Source organism: Capra hircus, chromosome 4 (assembly GCF_001704415.2).
Source record: "Capra hircus breed San Clemente chromosome 4, ASM170441v1, whole genome shotgun sequence".
Taxonomy (NCBI): Eukaryota; Metazoa; Chordata; class Mammalia; order Artiodactyla; family Bovidae; genus Capra; species Capra hircus.
In genome coordinates this window covers 98412011-98432576 of record NC_030811.1, presented here as the reverse complement: position 1 = coordinate 98432576, position 20566 = coordinate 98412011, and the positions used below count along the sequence as shown (strand labels likewise).

At 36.2% G+C, this 20566-nt stretch overlaps 1 protein-coding gene across 3 annotated transcripts in view; it reads right to left on the bottom strand.

The window, feature by feature from the left end:
• The window catches only part of ETV1 (ETS variant 1), a 97423-nt gene that overhangs the window by 6498 nt on the left and 70359 nt on the right, over positions 1-20566 (bottom strand). For all 3 annotated transcript variants that reach the window (XM_013963162.2, XM_013963163.2, XM_013963164.2), the window contains 4 exons: positions 13134-13202; positions 11518-11586; positions 7159-7328; positions 1140-1241 (listed from right to left, as the gene is read on the bottom strand). In XM_013963162.2, the coding sequence (XP_013818616.1) occupies positions 1140-1241; positions 7159-7328; positions 11518-11586; positions 13134-13202 (410 nt within the window). The remainder of the gene's footprint in view (positions 1-1139; positions 1242-7158; positions 7329-11517; positions 11587-13133; positions 13203-20566) is intronic.

Here is a 20566-nt window from a genome sequence, read left to right as displayed (position 1 = left end):
TGAAAAAGGTTGGCTGTAAACGGGAGTGGTTGGTGAATGAAAGGGAAGAATTAAAAAAAGACTCCAGGACTGAGAAGGAGAAGACAGAGCAGATAGTAACTTTACAATTTGAGGGTGAGATTCAGGGAAACAGGAAGCAATTAAGAATCCAATTCAGCCTTATCTTTTAAGGTTCTTTGAAGTCCTAACTTACTGGCTGGCTAACCAGACAGCAGATTGCCTTTGGTCTAGAAAGCCCAAATGAAGCTATTTCCCCCTCTTCTTTCACCATTGTCATGGACCAACTGGTATAGTTTTTCTTGGCATAACATAAAACTATGCCATAATCTGTAAAATGTAACTATGTTCATGTCTCCACAAATGAACAAAGGACACATAATGAAACTATAATGTAACGCTCACAATGTATAAAGGCTAAAACTCCGTTCACTGTCAAGACTAATAGATTGAATACACATGCAAGGCTGAAGGATGTTAATGATAACAAATACCCAAATGTTTTATCTTTATTTATTCATTACCTTCTTCAAAAATATTAGATTTTGTCCCAAGTGCAATTCATTTATCTCACACTTTTTAAACAAGCTACCTTGAAATATTAAGACACACTCATTTGAAATAAAGCATATTTAATATCATTATGCCAACAAGATAAGATTAAATACTCATTTCAAATCAACTGTTTAAGATGTTAAACTGTCAAGTAATGAAATCAGCCAAGAAAAGGTGTTTTTCAGAATGAGAACAAGAAATGCTCTGAATGTTTTAAGAATCAGAAAAAGAGGGGACAAGGAAACATTCAGCTAATATTCAAAATTGTATAATTGTGGAGAATGAGCAAAATGTCAACAACTTTTGGGGACATATATTGCCATATTAGTACCAAAGCAGGATTTTTTTTTAAGAAACACAGCAAAGTGGGGACTTCAAGAAAATCTCCAATTTTGTATTACACATTTGCCTATAATGTTCATAAATTTATAAACAGAGGTCTTGTAATAGGAAAACCAACAGCTAAGCATACGTTAAAATGAGCAAAAACCTTGCTTCAGCAATGTAATGATATGTGGCTTTGAAGTATGACATGCGAATGAATATGAAACATTTCAATAAATTTTAATGCTGTGTTAGCTGCTCACCTTTTGCATGATTCCTTTCTCATAATAATAGCGGAGTGAACGGCTAAGTTTATCATAGTTCATAGCTGGCCTGTTTTTCTGAATGCCCCAACGCCTGGCCACCTGCCATTGAGACAGAATCACATTGCTGTGTTAAGTATTATCTTATCAATATATTTCATAAAAATTAAGTTAATTCATTAATTACTTCCAAACCATCTAAAACATATCCAAATCGATGGCATACATACAGGAGGCAAAAGCTATCATGATCTGTATTTCCTGGGTCTTGGTTTGCTTTTTCAACCAGGCACTAAGTGATCATTCTGAAACATCACAATAGAATTCATTGTCACTATTGTTTTGGATACAAAATTAAATGGAAATAAGGGAATGTGTTTACAACAGGAATGAAAAGGCTGCAATTCACCAAAATGAGGCATATTTCCCATTCTGAGGTCCCCTTTCTGCTTTTTCCTTATTTCTTTTTCAGATTTTAAAAACTAAAGATCAAGAGCAACTTTATCTATAAATAAAGATCTCTTGGTAAAGGTGTTTTTGAGGTTATGATAAATCAAAGGAAAAAAGATACGCTGCTTGACGCTGGCTAAAACACACTGGCTAAAAGACAAGTGGCATAGTGTGCACCAATTAGTAAGCTGAACTGTACATAATTTTTATTGCCTGAAGCAGCATCAGAAAATAAAAACAGTACAGTCGATACTAAACTGGTGGAATTAAGCATTCATTTAAAGAACAGTGATTGGATGCTAAAAATAAGAAGGAAGCAAAAAAGGTCACCATGTATATGAGTCCACAAACAAAACTCTCTAAAGCAGAATATCCACTTTGTGGTTTCGTGAACAATCTCTGAGCTTTTTATAATACAGCTTTGGAAGCGCAACTTTTCTGGCAAAGACAAAGTTCTTCAACAGAGCTTTAGTAAAACTTCCTTCCTCAACGAATCTGTATCCCCTCCCTCCCCACTACCCTGGGCTAGCTGTAGAGGATCCAGGGCAGGGTGGCCTGCTTTTGCGACCCCAGTCAAAGTCACATCCTCATTGATTTCCACTTTTGCTTCATCTGAGCAAAAATTGCAGCTCCCGTGTATACCTTGGCAACCTGGAGAGAGCATTTTCTAATAGGGTTAGCATTCTCCTTCAAGTTCACAGGATTCCAAGTTGTTGTTGTGTGTCATATACCAAGATCTTACAGAATGCTTTGCAGAAATACTCTATTTTATTAGCAATAACCTTTCTCTGTGTTTTTTTTTTCTTTAAAAAACACTGATCTTTTCTATTTTCTCTCTCACTAATTTCTATTTCCTGAATGAAGATACAATGTAATTTAGTCACATACATCAGTATACTTTTTAAAAGCAAAATATGTGATGTCAAATCCCTGTGACTATGTATCCCCAAATAGAAAGTCACAGTGACAGGCACACATTAATATTCCATTAATTAATGGATTAATTAACTAATGGATTCCATTAATATTAATCAATCCATTAATTAATTTCATTAACTAAGATAAACTTAATTTTAATGTAAATGTTGGGAGCAATAGTGTGATGGGCAAGTGGCAATAATAAGTGAAAGAAATACTTTCTAAATAAAACATCTTTTAAACAGCTAACAATGGACATCAGTGAATCTTTAACAGACAGGACAACTGAAGAGCCCGCGAACCTGAAGGGGATATGAAAATAAATTATCAGTATCTCCTTAAACTGAACAACAATTTCTGAATACTTTGGCATTTGTTAATAATTTTTTTCTAGACGCTCACCAGGATGTACCTAGAAAGCAGAATAACCTGCGACAAACTTAACAACAACAAACTTAACAATAACTTTCTCTCTCCCCAAAGGAAGTCTTTAGGGAGAAAAAGATGTCTTTTTTTTAATATCATAAGCAGAGTTTGACTTTTATGATGCCAGCTAATTCACAGCACTGTGGGTATCAGTAGACATATTAAAACAGTCAAATTTATTTTTAGAGCTATTTCGATATTACATTTATCATAAAGTTGAGGAAAATGAGACATACCCATATGCCTAGGAGGTGCAGACACATTATGGGAGATAGAGGAATGAGATCTAGAAATCTGCTTTAACACTGTGCCTCTAGTTTACAATATTGGACCAAGCACTTAAAAACTGGATAAGAAGATACATCCCGTGTTGTGTTCCTATCATAATAAAATTGTTTTAAAAGACTGAAACTTAAAATGAACAGATAACATAAAAACTTCCAGGACAGGTTAGACCATCCTACAACTAAGAAAGTCCATCCAGCCCTCACGAATGACCCATCACAATCACCACTACATCAGGCCAAAGGACCATTTTCCACATGGAGCACGTACAACGGTGACAATACTTTTAGTAACTTCTATATAACATTCTTTCAAATGAAAACGTTGGCTGTCAATGAGGAGAGTGGAAAGACCTCTGTAGCACTATAGCAGTTACCCTTATTGTCAAATGAATTAAATAGGACAATGTTATTGTTCAATTATTAATATTATTCAATTTATTTTTAAAAATCATGCTTGAATATGCAACAGTAAACCTAGAAACCACAACTTGGGCCTGGCTCTCAGACTTCTCGATAAGTCTTCTAGCTCAACAATCTTGAATATTACCAAAAGACTTCTACTTAGGTGGCGTTAGTAGTAAAAACCCACCTGTGAATAAAGGAGATGTAAGAGACGTGGGTTTGATCTCTGGGTCAGGAAGGTCCCCCAGAGGAGGAAATGGCAACCCACTCTAGTATTCTTGCCTGCAGAATCCCCATGGACAAGGTAGCCAGGTAGGCTATAGTTCATGGGGTTGCAAAGAGTTGGACACCCATGATTAGTTCAAAAATGAGATCCCATAATTTCAAATATCTCAAAGAGAGAGAAGGTAAAATTTATACGCTTGGTGAAGTTATCCTAAACACACGGAGCAGATGATCAGTGCAAGACTGAAGTCTCACTCGGTATCATTTTAAACTGCAAGATGGAATACACAGAAGTGGAACTTAAAGTCATTCCAACAAGGATGGTTTCACAGCCACCTTTCATGAGCTGCGCTGTCACAGACCCTCAAAGAACTGCTGTGTGATGGAAAGAAGAGGGTGACCGGGGGCCATGGAGACTAAAGGAATTTCACAAACACTTCCCAAAGAAGAAATTTAAACATAAACAGCAGAGTCATTGCCTGATGGAAGCAATTGCAGCAGCGAGCAATGCAGCAATCAGAAATGGAATGTTTCATTTTGAACAAAAGGCCTTCGGAGACGTTCAGTGCTTACTTAGCTATTACCAGGGAGTTAGTTACTATTTGGAAATGGTCTGCCGACACTGAATTCCTCAGCTCTTTTTTTACTTTCAGAATCTGCTTAGAAAAGATATCTAAATGTTCATTTGTCATAAGAACAGATATAATTGTATTCCTTCTAGGCTAAAAAAATTAAAAAGTCACAGAGATTATTCACAAGCTGATGTAACATAATGGTCCCCTGGTCAAGTCTCCTATGCTAGTTGTTTCAACACGATCAGCTTAAAAATCTACACATAAAGAATTTAATCACTTGCCTAAGAATTTTTACACTTCTAAGTGGATCAGTATGATGTAATTCAGTCATACCCCCATCCTAACAAATGAAAGTGGAAGTGAAGGCCATCCGACTCTTTGCAACCTCATGGACAATACAGTCCATGGAATTCTCCAGGCCAGAATATTGGAGTGAGTAGCCTTTCCCTTCTCCAGGGGATCTTCCTGACCCAGGAATCGAACTGTGGTCTCCTGCATTTAAGGCAGATTCTTTACCAACTGAGCTATCAGGGAAGCCCATGGTAACAATAAAAAAATTCTGTTTCTGCTCGCTTTAATCACAGATGGACAGAAGTAACTGATATAAATCCCTGCTGGATGTCCTTAAGGTCTAGTATGAACCAACTCTTGCAGTGATTATTAACATCATGAGATGAAGAGCTCATATTCTCATCATTACTTAATGGGCTTTCAAATTACTTTATGTTAAGTGATTCTAGCCTCAATCTTTAGTGTTTCACATTTTTGTGGTTCTTTCACCTACATTATTTAAGCACATCTACATAAAAATGAATTTCCTTTGACAGCCAAATTAAGTTTTAGACACAATACAAAATTCAACTACCCAAACATTTAGCCCATACTTGATAATGGATACTTACGGTTTTGAACCTGAGCCCTCTGTATGCGGGTAGGTATGTGTGCATGTATCTGTGTATACTTGGTGTGGGGCTAAAGAAAACGGAAACATAACCTCTCATTGATATAACCTGGAGTAGACTTAATTGTGCTCATCAGTTCTTCTCATTTCATACTTTGTTCAATCCATATTCAAATCAGATAATCCCTTAAATCTTTACAAGTATATCATCTTATCTTCTGGATATCAAATTAGGACATATTATCTGATTATAACTGAATACACAGACACACAGATAATGTAAGATGTATATAGGTCCATTAGCCTAGGTTGTAGATGTCAAATCTACATGAAACGAATTAATTTGAGTTTAAAAAAATAGATATCTCTGATATTTTTTTTTTACTTTTCTGGGGTGTTATTTTTTTTTCACTTTTCTGGGGTGTTTAGATACAACAGCCAATATGCATCATAGCCATGTTAGCTTAAAGTCTCCCAATGCTTTCTCAGCTAATGTAAAGAGAGAAAGCATCTTTCATGAAAAGACACAAACTTTTCATTAAAGTTTGCCCTTCAAACTTCCCTGCTGGCATAGCGGTTGAGAGTCTGCCTGCCAATGTGGGGCACCTGGGTTCGATTCCTGGTCCGGGAAGGTTCTACCTGCTGAGGGACAGCTAAAGCCAGCGTGTCACAAACAACCACTGATCCTGTGCTTTAGAGACCCTGCTCCACAACAAGACAAGCTACCACATGAGAAGACTCGCACTGCCACCAAGACCCAGCACAGACAAAATTCTTTTAAAAGTGTATGGCAAAATCAATACAGTATTGTAAAGTAAAATAAAGTAAAATTAAAAAAAAAAAAAAAGAGAGAGAAAAAGAAAAAAAAAGTGTAAATAAATATAAAATGTCACCTTTCTCTTGAGGTCCAAATGCTGTTTGGCAGGTTACACTGCAACAATAATAGTGGGCTTAAATCTAAAGCTACTCCCAGGAAGAATAACCATTGAACTGAGAAGTTTTATAGGAAAATACTCCATTTGTATGTACACAAGGGCAGGTTAGAAGGGGGTAAGACAACTGAACAGAGTGAAAGGAATTCCATTTACCCATAGAATATCCAGAGTCCTCTCATTTTGGCAATTTCTTAGGTATCATGGTGACATTTTAAACTTTATTCTTACCTTCCAATGGAGTGTACACTGCCCAGCTGATCTGAAACAGGTATCACCATTAATCAAAGGGAAACAATATTCCTATAGGTCTGTGTCTCCTAAGAGACACCTAAGGAGTGAGAATTTCCCACTGTGACCTTTGAGTGCCTTTATTCCCACAGCTGTGTCTCCCCTACAGCCCTCTTACATATGACTTAGTTCTCTAAATGTTTCTCTCCAACCCTCCTACCAAAAATCAAGATTGTCGAATTAATAACTTCTAAATCTCAAGAACAGTTCCTCTCTCCCTAAAACGAGTTGAACTTGATGCACATTCTTCTCTTTCTCAAAGACCATCCAACGTGCCCAACTCAGATGCACCTTTAGAGAAGGCCCAGGCCCTGCCCTACAGAGTCAGATACAAATGAAGTGACTTAGCACGCATGCACAGTAAAGTTCTTGTTGATTTTCTTCAACATCAATTCTATAGGATGGTATTCAACTGGAACAAGCCTGGAACATGTTCATTTCTTATTTTACATGTATACCTGCTTTTTTTTTTTTTCCTTTTGACTACCTTTTCATTCAAAATGTTCCCTTAAAGTTTTAAAATTAAAAAATGAATTTTTGGTATATTAATCAAGTATATGTCTTTCTATTATGACATAGCTGATTTCCCTAAATAGAATCTATGAAACTCACCTCTTCAGGCTCAATCAGTTTAAATTCCATGCCTCTCCCAGTCCAGGCAATAAAATGGGAATTTGAAGGGTCGTCTAGAAGAGCTACCAAAAACTGCCAGAGCTGAAGTGATCCCCGCCGCTGGTATGTGGGTCCTTCCCGATACATCCCTGGCTCTTGTTTTATGTCTCCTAAATTAAAAACATTTTAAGTTTCTATGATTAGCATTATTATGACATTAATATAAAATTTATATTAAAATAATCACCAAAAATGATTAAACCACAACTAAAAGAGTTTCTATGAAATACCAAATAGGAAAAGGAGTACATCAAGGCTGTATATTGTCACCCTGCTTATTTAATTTATATGCAGAGTACATCATGAGAAATGCTGGGCTGGAAGAAGCACAAGCTAGAATCAAGATTGCTGGGAGAAATATCAATAACCTCAGATATGCAGATGACACCACCCTTATGGCAGAGAGTGAAGAGGATCTAAAGAGCCTCTTGATGAAAACGAAAGAGGAGAGTGAAAAAGTTGGCTTAAAGCTCAACATTCAGAAAATGAAGATCATGGCATCTGGTCCCATCACTTCATGAGAAATAGATGGGGAAACAGTGTCAGACTTTATTTTGGGGGGCTACAAAATCACTGCAGATGGTGACTGCAGCCATGAAAGTAAAAGACGCTTACTCCTTGGAAGGAAAGTTATCACCAACCTAGATAGCATATTGAAAAGCAGACACATTACTTTGCCGACTAAGGTCCATCTAGTCAAGGCTATGGTTTTTCCAGTAGTCATGTAGGGATGTGAGAGTTGGACTGTGAAAAAAGCTGAGTGCCGAAGAATTGATGCTTTTGAACTGTGGTGTTGGAGAAGACTCTTAAGAGTCCCTTGGACTGCAAGGAGATCCAACCAGTCCATTCTAAAGGAGATCAACCCTGGGATTTCTTTGGAAGGAATGATGCTAAAGCTGAAACTCCAGTACTTTGGCCACCTCATGTGAAGAGCTGACTCATTGGAAAAGCCTCTGATGCTGGGAGGGATCGGGGGAAGGAGGAGAGGGGACAACAGACGATGAGATGGCTGGATGGCATCACTGACTCATGGACGTGAGTTTGAGTGAACTCCGGGAGTTGGTGATGGACAGGGAGGCCTGGCATGCTGCAATTTATGGGGTCACAAAGAGTCAGACATGACTGAGCGACTGAACTGAACTGAACTGAAATAGGGATTTAGCACAGTTAAATGGTTGAATATAAACCAGGAATCTGCAAACTTACAGTTAACTACACATAGGTCAATATAAATGCACACAGGGCAAAATAAATGCACAGATATCACTGACTTATAAAAAGGCTGTATCTTTTTTTTCTTCAGATACATTTTAAAACCGATAGTATCTAATCCTACTTCTTTACTTCACTGCTAATGCCATCTCTTACTACTCTAAGCAGGGCTTCCCTGGTGACTCAGATGGCAAAGAATCTGCCTGCAATGTGGGAGATCCAGGTTCAGTTCCTGAGATAGGAAGATCCCCTGGAGAAGGGAATGGCTACCCACTCCAGTATTCTTGCCTAGAGAAGTCCATGGACAGAGAAGCCTGGCAGGCTATACAGTCCATGGAGCCGCAGAATTGGACATGACTGAGCGACTAACACACACACACACACACACACACACACACACACACACACACACTACTCTAAGCAACAGTGGAGAGGGAGTAATCAATTTTAAGCTCCAGGCATTTTATTTATACAAATTAAAATTTGCAAACTACAATTTATAAATACCTAATTGATTTGCATGTGACAAACTATTGAAAATTTAAATGCAAATGTTTCAAAGCAAATTTAATAGCAGCTTAAACTCTGTGACCTAAGTAAAAATCAGGAAAATATCATGGGTAATGCAAGGCATACTGGATTACCATCATGCCATCTTTCTACACCTTCATATTGCCACCATGCTTTTCTCAGCTGGCAGCAAATGAGAATTCTCTCATTTTTCCTTATCTCTTGTTTACATTGCACTTATTTGAGTTTAGCTTGTTATTCTTTTTCTGAAACTCCAATTCAAAAATGCATATACACATAAAAATGAACACACCAGAGTTTTCTGTAAATCTGTATTTTTAAACATGAAAGGATTGTTCGTGCTACATACAAACTGTTAAAGTCTATTAAATAGATTACAGCAATAGAGGTGTCAGTTTCCAATTCTTTGGTATAAATCTGGTCAGATATTTTGGTTTTACCAAAAGCAAACAAACGAACAAAAGAAAACACAAACACAACTCAGTTTCATGACTACTGATTATACACTTCCAGCTCCAGCAAACTGTCTCAAAAATATGCGGAACCAGTCACATTGGGAATTGAATGTCTAAGACCCTATAAGCATATCACTATTAATGCATGAATTTCTCTCCTTCATGCAGAGGGAAATTGCTTAGAAACAATTTAGACAGAATATATTTAAGTTGATATACTAACCCGAAGAGTGAATTATAAAACAGCCCAAATCACAAGCTTTTTGAAACTTTCCTTTGGTCAGAAGACAGCAATACACCTCTTGAAATTATGATAGAAAAAAATACTTTAAAAAAATCAAAGTAAAATTTTTCACTCAATAGCTGCTAAAAATCATTATGCTGTTTTGGTCTAAGCTATAGAATATGGAAGTGTCTCTTCATATTGTTCAGTGATAGTTTTATTTATCTTAGTTTTTCCTGCTGAGATTTAGAAATTTTCATGGGGGCGAATGAATAATTTTGCAGATGGAATGAAACACTGTCAAATGTTCTAACCTTTAGATTGCTTCTGCCTATAAAACTGACTGATCATATTCGCCTTGCACAAGGAAAAAAAAAATTCTTTGATTTCTTTCTTCTTGTTCTCTGTTCTTTATAAAATGTAAGCCCAATACACTATTTTGCCCAAAATATTTTCTTAGTATAAAGCTGAGAAGTATTTAAAAATCAAAGGGGAAAAATAATCAAGACAATTAGCTTTCCCAAACACAAGTGTGACTCTGTCTTTGCCCTGTTAGATTATACCCTGATCTTGTCTATATTTTGAACTGTTTTTCTCCCTTACATGCCCATACTAATTATCATCATTTCTTAAAAAGCTAACTATGAAAGGAACTGATGAAGGTCATTCCAAAAAATAGACTTTCTGCTTTATTTCAAGAGAAAAAAACTAGATTTTAAGCATTCTGATACTCTGCTAATGGTGCTAAATACAATAACCCACATCAAACCTCTGAAACTCAAAGGTTAAAACTAACATTTATTATAGAATAAGACTGAAAAGGTGATCCATTTAACCCATGACCTTGGCATGAATTTAGCAGTTTAAAGGGAGGCTAAGAAAACAGATATTCCCAAGACTGGTCATTCTGTCTGATAAGTCTAAGAGTAGCAAAAGCGTCAAGAACAAAGTAGTCTTCAAGCAACTAATTAGAGATAGAGGAGCAATCTGCGCATACCCTTTGCTGTTTAAATAATGACAATTAAAACTCCCAAGAGCTACCAAGTCATTACAGCCACGATCCTGAAAGTTTGTGCAATCAGCTAATCAGAAGGCCCCTGCTCATTTCCTGTTAAACAATCAAAGCAGGAAATATGGGACCATTCCTAAGAACCACTAAGTCAATCAACTGTTCGCTTTTTACCCAAGCCTCCTTCTAGATGCCGACTGTTGCGCTTTGTCAAGAGAAGAGTCTCTCTAACTTGACACCCCATACCCCTTTCTAACATGTGGGGGTGATGTTTTCATTTTCATTGCCACAGCAAGTGATATTAAAAAGGTAGTGCTTTCCTAAATCCATTTAGAGCAATTACAAACTAATGTCGCATTAGTAATGAACATCTTCCAAAGGAAAAAAAAAAAGAGGATGCACAATCACTAACTAAATGGGCAGCTATGTTGCTCCTGTGTTCCATAATGCATCTTTTCATGAACAATAAAAGGCAAGAGGCTACATTAGTCATCTGTGCGTCCACAGTAGCAAGCTTTCTGCTCCGCTTTGTTAATTACAGGATCAGCTTTCAATACATCTCAAACAACAAGCTGCATGTACTCAGTCGGGCAATGGAAAGGGCTCTCTCTTATTCTACATAAAGCTCAGCAAGAACGATACTCTGTCTTTAAAAATGGGATCTCTCATAGGACAAAAGAGAAAAGCTTCTTAATGGGAAAAGGAAAGGGAATTTATAAGAGGTAAAGTTTAGCGAGACTTGAGTGCACTGTAAGTGATGAGCATGAAAATCTTTAAGTAGCAATGTTGACTGCTTTCAGGAGAGGCGAGGGTGATCTCTCCACAGGCTCTTACAGAAATCAAAACTTAATACACGACGAAAAACCTACCATCGAATTTCTCTGGGACGACACAGGTATCATCATAAAACTGCCTGGGGCCCTTTTCAAACATGCAGCCTGTGGAGGGGAAATGGGATACATTTATTCATAACAGAAATAAAACTCACAAACAATTCAAAATATAACCACGAATGCAAAAATGGAGGCAGAAAAGGACTTCTCCGCTTTTCCGCTCTGTGACCTTGGACAGATTATTTAACCTCTGTGCCTCAGTTTCCTCATCTATAAAATGGGAATGATAATAAACCACCTATCTTATAGGGCTGTTGTAAGGATTGAATGGTTCAATATATGCAACTTCAGAACAGTGACTGGCACATGGTAATACATGAAAGTTAGCTATATATATTATTACTAACCCAATAATGCTCATGTAAACACTGGCAAACCTGCTATGTAAAACAGATTATCTTCTTTTTTGTTTTCTTCCAAGTTTCCTTATTCAAACAGATGAGAATTACTGACATTTATATTGCATTATGATCCTGATGAACTGAAACAAATACAGTTTACCGCCTCACTCTTTTACAGAAATATTTAGTTGCATTAACCTTCTCATGATTTCATCTTCAATAGACAAGTCAGATTTAAAAAAAAAAAAGAATTTTCCTTTATTGCTAAATCCTTAGGAAAAATGCAAAATAAATTGATGGCTTTCTATAATCATTTTCTCCCCCAAATATCCTTGACTGTGGGACTTTCATTTAATTGCTATTATCTTTAATTACTAGGAAGAAATTTCACATAATTTAGTCACAGTTTTATTTCTCATAAGTATTGGTCTCTGTGGTAGGTACATAATATTAACAACAACAACAATTAAATTGCATTTGTGAAAAATTTTGGTCTCATATATTCTGGATTTTCCATCTCATTTTACTATCCTTTAAACACAGCGGCTAACTTCTATTGATATCATTTATGCAAAACAAACAATGTTAGACTCAACCTAGAAGATGGATCCAAGTCATTTCACTGAAAACACAGACTGTTGACATCAAGGACTGTGCACATAATTCAGGAAATACTTTAAAGGTTAGTCTATCCCGATAAAAGAACTTTCATACATGATCTTGCAAATATCATGCCCATTAGAACAAAACTTTCCCACCGCAGTTACTATAACACATCCATGAGAAAAACACCTTTTCTAAGCCTCTTATGTGAGGCTTAACAATTACTTGTCCCAAAATGTAAAATCCAGGATATTTAAATGTGAATGTATTTAAATCAACTGCATTTTATCTCAACACAATGACTTAGCTCTTTCAAGCAAAACTGAAAATTACTTGAAGATACATTTCGGCAGACAGCAGTAAGGTGGGTGATCTATAAAGCACATGTTCTATTTTAAAAGGATATGGTTGTTGGCAAAAAAGAACAGAGAAATTCATTTATCAGCTGTTTATATGCACATGACTCATGTTAACAAAATATAAGAGATCATGACCCGAAAAATCTTCCTTTTACTTCAAAAATTTTATAACAATGGTTTAGTGGACCTAAGTGAGTTTTCCCGTATACCATGATAATGTGACAGCATCCTGAGGATGGCTGATTATGTTGACAAGTATTTACAAGAATTTCAGTAATGAAAAACTTAACTTCTGTTCTGCTGGGATGAGTCAGGAAGCCTTCTTGCCTCATATAAATGGAGTGGCAGCTAGGCACTTCTGAAAGAGGAAACAACATCGGTCAAAGAGAAGTCTGGAGCTGAAAACATGTTGTTATCAGTGGACAGAGTGCAGATAGGAAAGTAACAGAAACAGACACGAGTCTCCTGAGGGGAACTTGTCAACACATAGTTAACATTGCAGGTGGGGCCTGCATAAGAGACATGAAGGTTGAGAACCATGGTGAACAGCGATTCTCCTGAACAGGTGTGTGAATTCGAAGTTTTACCCACACCAACCTGACTAAACTAAAGGTTGGCTGTGCAACAGCACGTAAATGTGATGGAGTCCTCAAAACAAATAGCGTCATGAGTTAAAAGACATTTCAGGATATGTATGGGATAAATTTGCTTACCCATTGGCAACCAAAGCAAAGATCAATAAAAGACTCGTTCATAGTGTATTTCATGAACATTGGCTAGAAATCATGATGAAAAGACAAAATTGTTATGTCTCTTATAATTACTTCAGCCTAGTAAGATGACTGCTATTTTTTTTTCTTCAGACAAAAACAAGATTGACTTTTCATTTTGTTAAGCCCACAGGCCATATTCAAAGCCAGTGAGGCTATAAAAGAGAAATCCAACAGCAACAAATTCAACAGCAACAAATCCAACAGCAGAAATCCAACAGCAAACACCATTGCTATCTTAAGAGCGAGGCCTTACTTGTATGACCAACTTAATTCATTCCTGAGAAAATAAAATTTGGTTAATGGTTAAACTTGAGTCATAGTGATGGCTGTGTATCTAATGTGTTTAGCAGCCTAGATATGGAGAAAAGGAAAGAAATACAGATTTAAGAGACAAAAGATAAAAATTCAGGTCCTTCATTTACTACTAATAAAGCTATATGACTTTAGATGAGCCATTTTCTAAGTTTATATAAAATAGAGGACTGGGTCACATGTTATCTGAGTCTGCTCTTCTTTGACTCTGAATTCGGAAGCTCACTCACATAAACAGAAGTCAATTCAGGGTGAAGACTGAAGGTTCAACCTCAAGACCCTTCACTTGCAAAAGTGCTGCTGAGACCTTAAGCCTAATTTTGTATATGCCATTTCATTTACTTTTTCTTTCAGGTTCCACATTTTATGTTTTTAGGTACCTAAAACATGGGTCCAAATCTGAATATAACATATACAGTTTCCATAGAAATGCATTAACATGATTACGTTGATTCTAGCTTCTGTATGAATTACTAAAGATTTTAAAGCAACATTTACAAAAATAAACATATACAAAAAAGGGGGGGGCTTCCCTCGTGGCTCTGCCTGCAATGTGGGAGACCCGAGTTCTATCCCTGGGTTGGGAAGACCCCCTGGAGGAGGGCATGGCAACCCACTCCAGGATTCTTACTTGGAGAATCCCCATGGACAGAAGAGCCTGGCGGGCTACAGTCCATGGGGTCACAAATAGTCAGACATGACAGAGCAACTAAGCACATACAAAATTAGATGTTTAAAATATATGACAGGTTGCTACTTAATATAAGAATACAACTGTCCACCCGTTGTAGTAATTCTGAACAAGTAATAGCATTTAAGCGAATCGGAATCTAAAGGCTCTTATCAGTCCATAAACTTTCATGTTATAATAGATAATGACTATTATTTAGCCCACATGTCATTCTTTTTAGGTCTGGAATGTTCCATTTGTAAAGTCTATCTGATTTTCTAAAAATTTGCCTGGTGATAAATGTTAACCAAAATATGAGATATCATTTCACAGAAAAAAAGCATACATTATAAGATCTTAGTCAAAAACATCTTAATGGCGATCCCTAATAGCAATAACACTGAAAACATCTAGCAATCAATAGCTTACAAGCTGAAAATAGTGTCAAACTCATTTTCAAACATTTTATTGTGCTGTGCCTTCTTTAAAGTATTATGTAGTTTATAGTTCCAACCCTATAAAAGGCAAGGTTAAACCTTGTTTTCTGATATCAGTGCTTATAATGGAGTTGCAATGGAGCTGATCTTCTGGGTCACCAAATAATTAGCAATCCATTTTATCCCAACTTCTTAACCAATGGTACTTCAAATTAATGTTTAATGTTATTTTGATTTATTGCCAAGGCATAAGGTCCCTCATGCAGCTGGGCCTGGAAGGGACTGTGTTAATGACTCTGCCATCAGTTCAGCAGCTGCTTAGAGGCAAGCATTTTGTTGAACTGATGTTGACACCCTGCCACAAAATACTTTTACTGACTGCTGCACAGCTGGAGTGTGGCTGCAAAACAGCTGGCTGGCTCTGGAGGCAGCTAGAAAACAAACAGGTTAAACTCTATTATATATAAGAGGGATTAAATGTAGCCCTTCCTCCCCAGAGGGGGAGAAAAGAAGTTCAAGCATTTCTGAGAAAGTTGAAAGGCCAGTTTATAAAAGTACTCCAATATCACACAAAATAAGCATATTCTGGAAAACTAGACATTGGACATCAAAGATAGGATTCAATGTGCAATTTCACTAACACTCAGGTATTTACCGAACTGGACAATTTATTGTTGTCTGCTGTGCTTTAATATTCTCCATAAATTCTCCTTATTAATCTATGATGTTTAAAGTATACTAATTTAAAATTCACCATAAATTAGTGACATAAAATACACCTGATGCCAGGCTTCCATTACATTTCCAAAGGCTCAACTTATAATCTAAGTTCTAAAAAAAGGCATCAAACAGCAATTTAGAAAAAAAATGTATCTGTAAGAATGTATGTGTGTTTATGCCAGTTCTTGTACTATTTATTACACCTCAGGGTAAATAAAATTAACATCTAGCTCTTGAAATTGAGACACTTGGCTGCATTGTCTAAATTCGGTCTGTCTTTAAATTCAGCATCCTTTATACAGAAAAGAGAAGCCTGAAAATATATGGTTAAGAGGAGTTTATTTCCCTAAAGTAACTAAAGTCATGTTATCCTAAAGTGATATCAGTTAATTTATGACCATCAGAGTGGGTCAGACTCTAATCAAATTGTAGAAACATTTCCAAAGTGATTATTCAATCAAATGACTAACATGGTTAATTAGGAGCCATAAACATTGCTCTGAAGTTCATCAAAGTAATGACTTGCCCAGAAAAATTACTGCTAATTAAATTGCCTGCTGCTTTCATTTCTACCTTATCTAATAAAAAATCCAACCAATGAAGTTTGGCATTACATTTTAACTTTTGCTAAATGCTCAACTCAGATCCAAACTAGCCAAGTGGCGACTTCAAAGGCAAATGTTTTGTAGCAGGGAATGGAGGCATTTCATACATATTCATTTATATTCATTCATGAAATAAAACTTCTATAATTCAGTGACAATCATAAGCTGCAGTTTAGCCTATGCACAAATGTTAAGACGACTGCATATTTACACTGTCTTGATATGCATCTATAATTATAATTTTAGGACCATTAGTATGGCAGTGATTACAAACATATACCTTGTCATCTAAGAGACCTGGTTTTGAAATCTCAGTTCTGATGTTTTGTGGGAGCAAAACATTTTGTTAGTTATTTAACATCTCTCTCAACCTCCACATCTGTAAAATGGGAATCACAGTGATTTCCTTCAAGGATAAGACTATATGGAACAAGCCATGGGTAACATTAGGAGAAGGCAATGGCATCCCACTCCAGTACTCTTGCCTGGAAAATCCCACGGATGGACGGAGGAGCCTGGTGTGCTGCAGTCCATGGGGTCACTGAGAGTTGGATATGACTCAGTGACTTCACTTTCACTTTTCACTTTCCTGCATTGGAGGAGGAAATGGCACCCACTCCAGTGTTCTTGTCTGGAGAATCCCAGGGATGGCGGAGCCTGGTGGGCTGCCATTTATGGGGTTGCACAGAGTCGGACACGACTGAAGCGACTTAGCAGCAGCAACATGGGTAACATTATGCCCAGTTTCTGAGAACACTAAGAATTTAATACAAGGTACTTATTATTAACAGAATCTATTTTTAAGTGACTCTCATAAGTATTTAAATTATGGGAACCACAGTACTTACAACAAAAAGTAATTATGTATCAAAATTATTTTTGTATCTTAATTTTCTATTCTTATAGAAGGTATCTACTGAGATGGCTTACACTGCTTATTCATATGCTTACTCATAATATTCTTCATAAATATATTAACCTGTGATATTTAAAATATTGATTTAAATTCATTATAAATTTATGATGTATAAGGTTTAAGTGAGATGCTCCATTATATTTTCAAAATATTTGGAGGTACTTCTTTTAAGCTTCCTTTTTACAGTATTATACCCCAATATTTGTTGCTACATTTGGACTTTCATTTAAAAAATTTTAAATTCAGTCTGTAAATTGAATCATGTCTATTTAATTTAGGATAAATAATTTTTTTTTAATTTTGAAACTTATGGATCAAAGAGCATGTCATAAAGACACAGCCAAATCAGCTTGCAGAAACTAAACTGCTTAAAATTTGTCACAGATGAGTTCATGGTGATGAAAGCTGATCTAATATGCTGCAAAAACTCAAAGCAGCAAAACACGGTTGTTATTTTAATGCCCTAAACACTGTGGGGGGAAGTTAAGAGTAAACTAACACCCTAAACTACCTCATTTGATTAATCTTCCCCTTTATTAATACTGGTAAAATTTCCTTTAATAAAAACTCCGTTTCTGTTTCTTGACTTGCCAATTACAGCTGTAGTGGGAAATATAATACTGATTTGGGAAGCTTTGCCGAAGACCTGCTCACAAAGTGCATTTGCCAGGCACTTTTCTGGTTTGCCTAAGTGCTACCCTGTAGTCCAGAATGAAGCTTCCTCTTCAGGGCATGGTTTGCCTAAAATTTCTAGGAGCTGAACAGGCCAGATCAGACAGCAACTATCTGCCACATTTGTATGAGATATCCCTACAGTGTGTTGAAACTGTTTGTTATCAAATAGTGTATGCACTGGAGAAGGAAATGGCAACCCACTCCAGTGTTCTTGCCTGGAGAATCCCTGGGATGGGCGAGCCTGGTGGGCTCCCATCTATGGGGTCACACAGAGTCGGACAGGACTGAAGTGACTTAGCAGCAGCAGCAGCAGTGTACAAACCTGAAAACACTCCAGATTGCAAATTCTATTTAAGAGGAGAAAGCACCTTGCTTTCATTTGATGCTTGTAGTTAAATTCCTGAAAAAAATAATTGGTGTGATAACTTAATTAAGCATACAAATCTCAGAGAGTAAATGAGAAATCTCAGTAAAAATAGGAATACATTGGATGTTGTATTTTAATGTGATTTTTAGTTTCATATCTGTGTGCAATGCAAGGATGGATTGTTTACACACTTAACTAACTAACTCCTTGAGGAGGTGGTGTGAGAAAATCAAGTCCACCTAAATTTGTTTAATGTATAATGATGACAGTGGAAAATTTGGCACATTAAAAGCAAAGGGCCAAAATGAGTGTATTGACATACATCAGAAATTAACAGGTACTTGGTGAGAAATATGTTTGTGTGTGTGCGTATTTCAATGTATACATAGGAGTTCAAATAAGTTTTGTAAAAACATTTACCAAAAAAATATTGAGTTGTACCAAGAACTAATGGCATCGATTTCATTCAAGAAACATGAGTATTATGACAGATCTTGCCTACGTTTTGTCTGTTTTAAATTTAATTTTTTTGTTTCTACTCATTTCCTGGCAAACTCAGTTTAACATTTAAAATCCAAAGGTTTTCCAGGGTACGTAAATAACATAAACTTCGTAAGGATGTATTTAAAAGCAAAACTATTCACATACATACTAGTGTATCATCCTTTGACTCTGCATATCCACTTGCCACATGAATAGATTTTTATAGGTGATCAAGAAACCATATTTTATGACGTTCCCTGAAAAAGATGCTAATGTGAGAATTTTTTTTTTTTTACACCCATACAATCTTTCTATTATGGAACAAACCTGAAAATAATTAGTTCTAAAAATAAGGCCCAGTATCAGTATGTTTGAATTAAAGTATGGCGAAATCAAATGTGATGGCTAGAAAGTCAAGTTTTATAAGACGTATCTGTTGTCACTCACAAACTCTGTATGTGAATGTAACAACTTTCAACTTAGTCATTGAAACTCATGTGAAGAAGGCAGAAAAGCTGGAGTTTTACTTCATTCACTCTTAGATGGGAAATTTGTCATTAGGATTTTTAGTAAACTGTAAAAATAAATACTGTAAAATCTGCAGAGATATTTCTTTTGTCACAGTTCAGATGTATTGAATCTACTGATGACATACTTTAAGGACAGAAAGAGAACTATGTCAGTCTTTGTATGCCCAGAATAGTGTTTGCAAAGCTTTAAAAAAGAAAAAAAAAAAAAAAAAAGCATAAAGCAGTTATCTGCAGTCAGATGCTTTTAAAACTTAAAGGCTACATGATTTAAAAGAACTAAAGGACAGGGAAGCCTGGTATGCTGCAGTCCATGGGGTTGCAAAGAGTAGGACATGACTGAGTGATTGAACAATAACAACAGAATCTTAAATAACAGCATAGACTTTTACCACGAACTTCTCTTGGAAGCACCTGATTTTAGGGTGAAGACAATATCCTACACAAATAACAACCACGTTCAAACAGGATTGGCTTATTGTGATTTAGTTGGCTCACTGTTTTACAAGTTTTACAAGCCTGTGGAGGTTTCGTTGTTAAGAGTTGAAAATCAAGCTGAAATGATAGGAAATACAGTTACATCAAATAAGTACAATTTTAACTTTGACTATTTATAATATTATATATTACTGTACTCTGACAACTAGTAGAAGTTTAAAAGAAAAGATACCATTAGTTGCCCAAACAAGCCACAAAAAAGTTTCTGAGGTGGGGGAATTTTTTATGATGAGCTTCAATACTGAATTGTTCCCTTTCTGGAATCCACGTGATCTGAGACAAATACACCATGAATTGTCCTCTCACTTTCATTTCTCCTTGGATCATCACAATATTCAGATGATTTTGTCTATTTGCTTTGAACACAGGTAGTCCTAGTAATAAGTTGAATAGGATTGTTTCACTACATTAGAAACACCCTAATACTACAGTATCTTATTGGCCATACACAACATGATTGTTTTAACATAAGAACATCTCTATTCTGTCTTATCCTTTAGCACCAAAGTGTATTTGTAAATGTTACATATAACAGTGGCATTTCATTCAAGAACTAGCAACAATCTTTGAGGAAATCTCTAGAAGATAAAAATCATACCAATAGAAATCCTTATTATAATTGCCTGGACCCTTAATAGTTTAACGTTTTACAAGCATAGTCATATTGAATCCTTCAGTCAGTTCAGTTCAGTCGCTCAGTCGCTCAGCTCTTTGTGGCCCCATGGACTGCTGCACAAAA